This window comes from Melanostigma gelatinosum, assembly GCF_949748355.1.
Source record: "Melanostigma gelatinosum genome assembly, chromosome: 7".
Classification (NCBI taxonomy): Eukaryota; Metazoa; Chordata; class Actinopteri; order Perciformes; family Zoarcidae; genus Melanostigma; species Melanostigma gelatinosum.
Window position 1 is genome coordinate 13,185,210 of NC_136640.1, and position 12,173 is coordinate 13,197,382.

Sequence of the window (12,173 nt, forward strand, 5' to 3'; positions counted from 1 at the left end):
GCCTACATCATTCTGAAATAGGCCATTCTGCATAATGATGAGACTTCTGACCTACTTTATACTTTTGGCCCTTTAAGTATATTTCGAATACTTTTGTACTTTTACTTGCGTAAACAGATTATTTCTACACTGTGGTATTGTTATATAAATTGAGAACTTCTACCATCACCAACAGAGAATCACATTCGTTAATTTCCTCGTTTTACCGCCTTCACCCTCCGGTCTATAGGCGGCGGTAATAAGCCACCTTCCTGTCCAACGAAGAAGAAGAAGAAGAAGCCGACGTGCCCGCTGGCTGGTACCGCTGATGTTGATAACTGGAGGAAACAGTGAGTAAATGTATAGATGAACAATATGAGTGTTTAGTGAAACGTTCGTTCGTCTATTGCACGTTATTGGCCTCGACTGTGCGGAAGAACGCTTGCTCTGCGGTCACAGCGTGTCCAAATAAACGTTGTGCCATTTTATTTTGTATCGGACTAGTCTGAGCAATTAGCAACGTGCTCCGACCAAGTTGCTAAATTAAAGTTTAAATGTCAAACGTTGGCTGTAACAGCGGTTCAAGCTACAACGTTAGCCGAGGATGAATAACCTGTAGCAATGTGAAGCGTGTTGTAACTTACACCACATGAAGCTAAGTGTAACGTCAGCAATACATCCAAACATCAAAGCACGCGAGTCTTTAAAATGCGCACGAGTTTCAGTATTAACGCCTTCTTAAGTTTAGTCATTTAGTAAGCAAGACAATGTCCAAAAACAGAAGCTCAAACAGTGAAGAATGTCCATCACAAGTTCCTAAAACACGAGGCTGAACTGTCTTAGAAGTTATTGAATTCATGTTATAAAACAGAGAGAGCAGCACACCTTCACATGGGATAGAAGCTTCTTAATTAGTGACTAATACAATGAATCGATTACCAACATTATTTTCACATTTTATTGGTTGTTATATCAATTGTTTTTGCATTGTTTTTGAGTGATTCGAGGTAATGCATGCACATCCCAATATGATATGTATGTATATGTATATGTATATGTATAATATGATATGTAATTGATTTAATCGAATCACAAAAATGCTAAGTCTTTAATCATAATTTATATTTCTTGGTCATCTGTGTGAATGGTCTATACGCCAAATGAATGTGTTTAGTAGGCATTATGCCTGGTTTGGGTTGATCATTTGTGTTTTATTTTTAATTGGCAGAAAGACTCGAGATGGCGACGCCGGTGTCTGTGCTCCGCCTGCCAAAAGGACCCGACCCCAACAGCCGCGGATTTGACCCCAAATCCCCCCGTTTCATCGCTCTCTGTCGAACCTCCATCCCCTCTTCTGCAGATGCTGAGCAGCTGCCGAGAGAGCAGCACGCCCGATCCGTGCTGAGAGAGAGTTTCCTCCGGTGTCTGCTGGCCATGGCCAATAAGAAGATTCAGTTTCACATGTACGAGCGGGTGAAGGTGGAGGCCACGTTTAGAGCGTCCGACATCGACGTGCTGAACTTTCAGGTGTCGGACCTGCACACTCCCATCGGGGTGCAAAAAGAGGCTCTGATCAGGTGTCAGGATGTGATTTCATTCACTTTTGATGCGTGAACACTTTTGTTTTGTTCCCTGTTTAAACAGAATACGCCATTTGGGACGAGAGGCACTTGGGAGTCTCGTTTGTTGTTGCAAGTGAGCTCTGTTTTCACACTGTGAGATGGTTCATACAATGTGTTATATTTTTTTTAGGTGTGGTTGTACATAGCTGTTTTCAGTCTGTATGCGTCAGTCGATCATACTGCTCTGTGAGATTGCTGTCAGACGCTGACGAGCAGTCCCTCTTTTTAGCACAAGAGGGAGTGATAAGCCTGTGTTTCGCTGCTGTCTTACTTTTTGAGATGCAGAAAGAGGTTGTTACTGTGCTAGAGTTGACATGTTATGTCTTTTGTTATATTCTTTAACTGATGCAAATGAAACATTGCACTTAACATTTCTTTTGAGTAGAACACTTTTCTATTTTGTCTATTTTGTATTTTTTTTTGTTTGGAAGAATATTCACGACACCTGAAAAGATTCATGTCTGATAAAGATTGATGTTGCTTAAGAAAATAAGTTGTAACTGACGTGTGTAACCCCCACACATCCATTCTGATGACAACACCCCGGGCTCCAGGGAATTATGGTAATTTTCATTGTCCTGTGGTGTCTGATGGACCAAATTGGTAATTAAAAGAAATCATCTGTAGATTAATGGATAATGAAAATAATTATTGAATGCAACCCTGTTCACAATAATGACAGATTTAGCATCTATGTAGTCGTAGTTTTGCATCTCTTTGTAGCCATTTGCCGTCTAGTTGTTTGCATCTCCTTGCAGCTACTCTGCTGCAGTTGATTTGCATCTCTTTGTGGTCGTTTTGCATCTTGTTGTGCCCCCTTGAGGTAGTTGTGCATTACTTTGTGGTCATCTCATGTGTCTCTTTGTGGTTGTTTTGCATCGAGTCCCTTTAAACATGTTCAGGCATAGGGGCCACAGGGCCTGTGTCCAGTAGGTCTATTCAGTACTCCACACATGAATACAGAACGTAAGTAAATTCTGAACCGGAGAACACCAGAAGGAGCTATGACTTAGCTTTGTTGTTGTTCAGTCACCGATCTAAAACCTTTACAGAGTGGGATATTAAAATATACTGAAGTCCGAGATGGATCCGGTGAATTTACATCATTCTTCCTGAATGTTTCAGTAATCTAACACAAACTGAGCCCACGTCTGATGGCAGCACAGATATTCATTGTAGTCACTTATTTAGATCCTTGGTCATAAATAATACAGAAGAGCAGGATTCTTCATTGTTTAGCACCAGCCTCATGGGGAGGAGGAGCGGGCATCAATACTATTTAATCTTACTAAAAGGTGTATTTTGCGAGTTCCCAGTAAGTCATTTTATTTGAGTGCCATTAGGCGGGCGTGCTGTGCCTGTGTCTCTGTTTGTACCTGAATTATCTGACCACTCAGTGGAGACAGTCATCAATGAGTCAGTGACTCATCCTCGCTCTCTCTCGCCCTCCCTAATCCGAAATATGACTTAAACCTTGCATTACGTCATCGAGCCTGTGTGATTCAATCAGGAAGCCCTCAAGGACGACCAATGTTAATTTCATATACACAAGCCTGCTCCCTCAGTTCTCACTCTCTCCTCTGTGGTGAGAACACGTACTGTACATGAACATATGCATTTACATAACGTTTTTGTTGTACTTGTACAGTAGGTATGTTACAGACTACATTTTTACTCAACTCAACACATAACCATCTAATCAAATATGATAAATCGTGAAGATGAAACTGCCCAAGAGTATAGAAAGTAGTTAAAATGAGTTCCCCTTAAAGCAGCTACACCATTAAGTCCCTTGCAGTCTAATTAACTGCTTTTACATTGTCGTGTTACTGTTCTTAAGTAGATATGGATCTGAATTATTCTTAGACGACATGCATTAACTTGTAAATCATTAGTACCACGTTCAGTAAGTGCCTTAATTGGGAAACAGTTTTTGGTGTCACCATAAACATTAAAAAACAACACGAGACAGTGAGAAAATACACTGAGATAGCATCACCAATACAACCTTTGAATAGCATTAATACGGATACAAAGAAAGGACAGAGAGGGGCAGGGTGTGAAGTTAACTTATTTATTTCATCAGTAGTGATGATTTTTGACTTAAGATTTAGACGCATTCCAATCTGGCCATAATAACATCCACATTTCTGATTTAATGATGTTGGCCAAATGCTGCCATAATATAGGAATCATTGGCTCATATTGCGTCATCTAAAGCTGCGAATCAATATGATTTATGGTAAGAATGGATGAGGTGACTGTGCATAATGTGAGGGGTCTTTCCGAGTGATTAATACGAGTATTACACAATACATCAACAGCTAGAGTGGCTTCGCGTCTTTGAGCTCATTGCTTTGGTTTTCCAGTGTTGTGTTTAAGTAAAACACAGATTGTTTGTCTTCCACTGTAGAGAAATGACATGATTAAGATATGAGCGGTTTAGTGAGAATATATATGTTTTAATAGTGGATCGGCCATAAGAATGGGCTGCTCTGAAGAGCTCGAGCTGGATTCACGTTCTCTAATTTGTACCCGGGCCCGGGGACACACTGTCTCAGTGTTATCTACTCTTACTGTTTGTCTTTCCTGACAGTCTGCTTCTCCCCGATTCCAGTGGAAAAACATTCCTACCTCTTAGTATGCATGTGTGTTTGTGTGTGCGCGTGTTGGTTGTGTCAGTTATGATGGTCCAAGGAATCTGCCCTGTATAACAGCGCTGGTCAACAGGAAGCACATTCCGCTTCTTCCTGTTTGTGGCCTTCTGCTTCACTGCTGGCTCATAATGAAACTAAAGTAAAACAGTGACAGAATGGCTCTGCCTGCTGATCATTTGACTTTAATTCCACCTTTAAATAACATTGGTGTAGACTTGTCTTTTTTTGCTTATTTCCAGCTTTAATTCTCTTCTTCTGTGCATTTTATTGTTAGCCTCACAGCGTGGCTCTAAGCAACCCCGTCTCCTACTAAATGATGGTCCCATGCGACTGAACTGCATTCTCTATTACGGTTGAAGCTTTAAACACATGGTTAATATTGTAAATTAAAACAAAAACACAACACAAGTACTTGGTTATGATTAGGTAAAAAAAAACTCAAACTTAGTTTTGTGAAATCATCGTGGTTTGGCTTAAAATAGATTTATGGTTTGGATACAAACAGCAGTCTCCTGGTTGAAGGTCCTGTGTTTGTTCGACCCACCCATCCATCTAATGTCCTCCATACACAGACTTCCGCAGATTATAATTAGAAACATATTTGTGAGTCATGGGACCTACGTCACAAACAAAAGTAGCTAATCCGGTAGAAAATGTGTTTCCTTCAAGACGTCACTCGCAGTGCAGTTTTGTTGTATGTTAATGTTGTTATTCGGAGGCCAGACTCTCGGGATAGCAATGACCGTCGGTTGGTCCTTTGCCAAGACTGAAATACCTCAACAAATATTGGTGAATCGTCATGAAATTTTGTCGAGACATTTGAGGGTGAATCTTTCCCGTAGCGCCACCATGAGGTCAAATTTTCAATTTCCCTTTAAAACATCTCAAAATGTACGAAATGTATTGACAAAACATTTGGTACAGGCATTCATGGGTCCTAGGTACTTTATTGTCATGACTTTTCGCCTATAGTGCAGTCATGGTTTATGACCAAATACCTGCAAAACCATCCCCATGTACTGGACCATCAACAGCATGTAAATATTGTCATTGTGAGCTGGTTCTAGACCTATTTCCTATCTAGTGCATTCCATTAACGTACAGCCATTTTATTTTAGCGTCTGAACTCTTAAATGTAAATTGCATGCACTATATACCTACCTTGATGCGATGTGTCCTTGGGCAAGACACTTAACCCCAAATTGCTCCCGAAGACTGCCTTGGTGTATATTTGGGTATGAGTGTTAGCTAGTCCTGAAGGGCAGATGGCACCTTGCATGGTACCCTGCCATCAGTGTATGAAGTTGTGTGAATGGATGAATGACATGTAGTGTAAAAGATCTTTGAGAGGTTGGAAGACTAGAAAAGCGCTTTACAAGTACAAGTCCATGTAGCATTTACCCTGATAAATGTTCACAATGGAAAGAAAACTGCTGATAATCCCACAATGCAATGAGTACTCTTAACTGTGTGTACTATAGGGAATAGGGAATCGGTCCATGAGTGTTTTTATTATTGTATACAGATGTATTGTGTAAAATCATCAGTCATGAATAATCACAATTAATAAGAACACACCCCATCTACATCAATGCATACAGTACAATCATTCATTTATATGTTTCTCTCAGTACGACTACATGGTGATATTTACGGTTAAGTGCTCACTGGAGGTCGCGAGACAAGCAGACACGAGAGGAATGGCTGAGTCACCGTCAGTCCCCAGCTTTGTTTGAGTTGCCACCGGGGGGGAATGTTGGAGGAGCTCCAGCGATTGTGAGGACCAGGCGCTGTGTGGCAGCCTCACTTCCCCGACTCAAGTGGCCAGCGAGATAAAGAGGCTGGCAGGGGAGCATGCCAGCTGGACCCCACTGAGCACCGGCCCAAACATAAACAAAGGTTTAAGGTCAATATAATGTTAATTTACAATATTCCATTTACCATATTCAGCTGGTTTTGCATAAAGTTGCCGATTGTTTCACTAGAGTGCTTTTAGGCAACTTAGAGAAATCAAAGCAGTGGTTTTCTTCATCAGATATTTAGTGTGTCAGTCACATTATGACCTGCAGCCCCGTGAGGTCAGTGAATGCTGCTGTAAATGTCCAATTTAAAGAGACAAAAGATCATCGGGAAAAGGGGGACACATTTGCACAACTGATGTCTAGACAGGAAGATATGTGAGGAGGTGGGAGGAGAAGGGAAGTGCTCATTAGGAGTGAGATTAAAGTTATCTTCATTTATCTATAAGTCTGTAGACTCCATCGTGGTCCACTCCCTTTCCCACAGGAGTAAACACAGGAAGATGATGCTAATTAGTGTCTGTGAAGCTGAAGACCCAACGATTTCGTCACGGATAAATTCACCATCTGTGACCATTTATCCTGACCAATCAGAAGTGGCAGGGCGGAACTTTTGCTGACTGGTTTGTGAGGCTAACTGTGGGGTAGTGCGTCAAATGTGTATCATGTGTTTTACACAAATGCCAAATTAGTGAATAATGTTTGTTTTAAGCCATAGATGGATGCCATTCGTCACATGTCACTGAGCGTAAACATGCTCACATTAGCATTTAACTCCAAGCAGGACTGTGCCTACGCAAGTATTATGTATTCGTTATTTACTGATTCTAATTCATAAAATGACTTCCTGCCTCACCTCTAAAACATCATTTGAATCATAAATTGCACGGAGAGTGAAGAACCACTGGTCAGCCAGTGACTGTTGCCGAAGCAGTTTCTTTTTCAGTGCTACCATCCTTTAATCGGACAAAAATAGGAAGTAGCCATGCGGTATTTGAGAAGTGGTTTCCTGTTGGAACCGGCTGCAGGCACAGACCCAATCCTGACTTCTGCTGTGTGTGCCCACTCTCAAAACGGATCATATTATTATTATCAGCATCTTATGTGGGAAAACATATGGATACACTCCAGCCAACAGAAATTCCTTTGGAAATGTTTCCATGACCTGAAATGACTACATGGCTTTTAAAGAGATGTGCTTATGGTGTCTGTGAGGGAGGTTGAATGATGGTGATTGTAGAGGGGAAGCTGCCTTGGCAGAGGAGGTGGTTGTCTACAGAGCTATTTAATCAGGAGGAAGATCACATGCTTGTGTAAGTTTATCATCCTATGGTCATTAACTGAGTCTGTGGGACAGACCTGGACTCGAAGTGTTTCCCACAAGGATGAAGGGATGTTTCTGAACCCAAGTGCTCTGCTTTGTACTCCCGTAGTTCAATTTTGTGGTAGTTCTACTTTACCTGACTTCTTCTATACTTAACTTATGCATTACTTTGTACTTGTGACTGTTACTTACAAATTGTGCATTTTTATAATGTTGCATAGCTTTAGAAAAGGGTCTGAATCATTTCTCCCCCCTCCCTCCTCCTCTCTCAACCTCTACCTCTCATTTTCTCTCTTCCACCTTTGTCCACTCCTCCGTCTCTTCAGGCAACGCAGCCCACTCACCCTAAATGTCTTTAAACACTTTAAAGGAGTCGTTTCACCTTCTCCGGCTTCCCTCCTTCGTGTTTTCTGCCTTCATCAAAACAGCATTTTAACAGTGGACTCAGGCTGAACTAATTGCTCATGATTTCACTTAGACACGCACTCACGTCCAACCCCAGTGACGCGCTCCTCCACACGGCCATCTCACTCTCTGCCTTCCTCTCCTCCTCTCTTTCTTTTATTCTTTCCCCCAAGAGACATGATTTACTTGTGTCAGGGACAAGGACATCTGCCTATTAGCAAGTGCCACTGACGTAGCCATCGCCTTCCCCTCCTCCTTATTATCCCCCTTCCACATCCGCCTTCTTCTCCCGCTCCTCCTCCTCCTGCCTTACTCAAATTGGGGTCACCAACCTTCATCGTGCAGGCTGGTGAATCATCAGCGGGCCTCGCGCCGCACACGGAGGAGGGACGTTGGCCGCCCAGGATACTTCCGTCCTCCTTCCCAAATGACCAGGGTAACCCGACATTGTCTGCTCTCTACTGTCACATCACTCTGTCGCAAAGAGAGGAATAAAGAAATAGAATATGAATGAGGGACGTAGTGGTTAAGGGGAGCGGGGACTTGTGAAAGATACGGTATAATGTTGCCTAGTCATATCAAAGCTCACCACCTTTTTCTTGCTTCATCAAACAGCTATTATCGTGGTATGATATAGATACCGCAGTACTCATTCACTGCATTAACAGGACAGAAAGTAGACAATAAATGTTGCCTATACCCCACCAATTACCTCAGCATTTTGTCATGTAACATGCTTTTCAAAAGGAGTTCCAGGATTAAAGAGCAACAGTTTCGGGGTCACTTCACCCAAATTCAGAAATAGTAGATTCCCTCTCTTGTAGCAGCCCATCATCCCTAGAAATGAAAAACAAATCAGACAATTCTTCACCTCACAATTTACGTCTAATGTTCAGTAGCCTACTACTGTGGGGTAGTGTGCCTTGAGGACTGTGGAGCTCATGGTGGTGGATCAGCATGTTGCATGTCATGCAGGAATTTGACTCACGTCACAGACTTACCAAACCACCATCTCTACCTGACCTCAGCCATTCTTTTCGTATTTCTGACAGGACATGATCTCCACTCGCCTACATTAGAGCTAAATGCGCTACACACCCATCTACGGCCCCGACCTCCTCACCAGTACTTTCCGCGAAATAATAATCACACTACTCCAAATGTTACTGGACATAAATTGTCCAATTACCGTAATTCATCAGCTCTCTTTTCCTTTCAGTGTCTCAGTTTTAATACATTATTTCTTCAATGAGAAAAATGTAATCAAAACTATTTGCATGGATGGGTACATTTGAGGCACACTCAGAAACAAAATGTGGTTTTTGAAACTTTGATGAACTGAAACTTAAATTCAACTGCTATTTAAAGGGTTGGCAACATCCCGACAGCAATCAATAAATCAAATTATCTGGGGAAAAAAAAGAAAAGAATCTGGTATTTGCCTACCTGCCTACCTGCAGCTGCTGTGCACTCATTCCCCGTCACTGCAGTCTTTCACAAGTTGCTAGCTTGACAGCTGTTTACGTTTGTGATAATAATTTGGCTTTGGAGGGAGCTCTGAAGAGACGGGCTGTTAGTGCTGTTGTCTTGGCGACTTTCTTCAGCTGGTGCTGCTTGCCACTTTCTTTGGAAAAGAGTTGGGCTGGGTTTTGCGGTTGTATACTCTCAAAATAAAGCTTACTGTCGTTGGTTTCTCCAATGTTACCGAGCTTCGACATTCTAGAAGTTAAACACAACATAACGATATATATTTGTCATCTCACATGAATTACAACAAAATCTCACACAGTGCCTCACTAAATAAAATGTAAGATGAACATAATGCTTATTTTCCTCAACTGAAAGAAACTCTCTTGTTTTTCTTTGGCCCCACCAAGGCTCAGTGTTTATAACTGGGCAGAATGTAGAGGACAGAATGTGTGTGTGTGTGTGTGTGTGTGTGTGTGTGTGTGTGTGTGTGTGTGTGTGTGTGTGTGTGTGTGTGTGTGTGTGTGTGTGTGTGTGTGTGTGTGTGTGTGTGTGTGTGTGTGTGTGTGTGTGTTCACACAGAGGGAAAAGGTCAGCTCTGGCTTGGTCCGAAAGCATGCTGACTTGGCCGCAGCTTATTTGCTGATACTATCTGTGAGTAGGAATCTGAGTAAACAGTGAGGCAAGATAACAAGGAGAGCACATCTTCCTGCCCCCCTCGATCCTTCTGTTCTCCACCACAGACTTCCCAAATCCTTACAGAGAACAAACCACTCTCATCATCCCTCCATCTCTTTCGCATCAACCTCTTGCGGAATCTTTCAACCCCACAGACCCCTCTCTGTCTGTTTCTGTCTCAGTCTCTCTCTCCCTTCTTTTCATGTGCCAGAGAATGTAAGACGTGAGTGCCCTTCTCCTGTTGTGAAATGGCCAGATCTCTGTCTTCAAGCTCTGTCCTGTTCTTCTTGCTATAGATATCAACGGACAGAGATAGTACCAGAGAGATGAATCGCCTGATTACTTTATTCAAGCCAGAGATGTTCATATATTTTAGCACAAACACAGAGAAGTTCGTGCAGTTGCTTGTGACATGTTTGAAATTTTTTCTTTCACATTTTCTTCTCAAACATTCAGAGAATCTGGAAATGTGCCTGACCCTGTTTCAGGGTCTAAGGAGAGTCTGGACTGCGTGACACTGCAGGCCACACCTGGACTCATCTGGACAGTGGAGGGCAGCCCCCAGCACATCTGGAGCTCACACACTCCAAGATAGCGAGGAGATACATAAATAACAAGCACACATGTGTATAATATGTTCTTCATGGGAAATACACAAACGCAGACAGGCATGCACTTCTGCACCAAAGAACAAACATCCGGCCTCTTACATGTGTCGTGTGTATGTGTATTTAAATGCAAACATCTGCAGAAAGACAAACTATGTTAACTCGCACACACACACATGTAGACCAGATGCAGCTGCGCTGTCCTGCCATGTCATGAGTTGTGAGCATGCGTTTATCTTTTATGTATGAAAGCAGACTTGTGTTTTAACACACTGTCTCAGGGAGAAATATGAGCAGGTGCTGCAGCTGTTTCAGGAGCATCTTAACGTCCCAGAAGAGCCCACTAACAGTGCCGAACAAAACATTCCAAATCAAAGCTCTGAACCTCCCTCTGGGTCGACCCACAACATCATATGTGTTGTGGAATGCTTTAAATACATAACTGGTCCTCTGCAGTCAAAGCAATACATACCAGTGTCAGATAGGAAAGGTCTGGGTCTACATAACAGTATCAATCATGAACAATCATCTGTTTGAATGAGCACTAAAGAGGTACCTTTTAAAGGGTTGTTTTCATGTTATGGGCTTAGAGCAAACACACTGTTTAATCCTTTCCTCACAGCTTTGCTCTTGTATTAGTTCTTTTTTTGGAAAGGCAGAAAATAAAAGACACACCCTCCGGACTCTGATGCAGAGTACTTCTCTTACCTCATGCATTAAGAGCAGCACGGTGTGAGATCCAGAGCTCGACAGGCCTGTGATGCTTGAAGTCATACCAAAAGCTGCACACATCATACTTCTGAGATGTGACAACTGGTGCAGAAGTCCAGTTCCTTTTCCTCTCACATTTGCATAATTTCTTTCACATTCCCACTGGTTGTCTTGAACTAAATCCCCTTCTTGTAATGTTATAGTTTCCCTAATTTCTCCATATGTTCGACAAGAGGGTGTTCCACCATTTACCACATGGAAGGATTGCTGTTCATATACAAATACATTCCTTTTGTGAGCCTTGTGGCTTCGGAGCTCCACAGCCGCATGCTGACTCTGAATCCAGCACCAACTCCTACTCAAACCACATCCCAGACTGGGTCTCACTGTCTTTAAAATCCCCATTATCTGTTCACCATACATCCCCTCTCTCCTCTTCATCATCTCTGTGATTCCCTCTCTTTATTTCAACCTCTGCCGTCTTCTAATTTTAAAGTCTGTGTTTCCGTTCGGATGCAGCTCATGCACTATCTCCACTCAAGCCCATCTGGCATCTTCAAAATCTCTCCCACCCGTCCTCATCCTACTATAAACTATTTGCATGCGATGCAATTGGTTGTGTTGACGACGGGCCCGGCCGAGGGTTGAGCTGCAGGTGTTCCTGTTTGGGTTTGGCGGCGTAGAGCGCTCCGCATTTCGTATTTTTAGTCTCGTGGAGAGCTCTTCTGCTCGTGGGTTGAGTGAGCCACTCGCTTGTTTGTTTATTTATTTCAAATAGCCAATGACCTGCTCAGGTTTGTGTCAACATGGAGGGGCAGCTTCCTGTTATTACTGACCACACACACGTATGCATATACAAACCTATAATATATGTACTGTAATTGTGTATCGGCACGTAAGCGCAGACACAGACACATGTGCTG

At 42.5% G+C, this 12,173-nt stretch overlaps 1 protein-coding gene across 1 annotated transcript; it reads left to right on the forward strand.

Annotated features, from left to right (window-relative positions):
* The first annotated feature begins 265 nt into the window (after positions 1 to 265).
* gemin7 (gem (nuclear organelle) associated protein 7) lies at positions 266 to 1,975 on the forward strand. The gene is made up of 2 exons (XM_079272270.1): positions 266 to 329; positions 1,208 to 1,975. Exons 1-2 carry the CDS (start codon positions 308 to 310, stop codon positions 1,591 to 1,593), a joined length of 408 nt encoding a protein of 135 aa, XP_079128396.1. The 5' UTR covers positions 266 to 307; the 3' UTR covers positions 1,594 to 1,975.
* Positions 1,976 to 12,173: the final 10,198 nt, after the last annotated feature.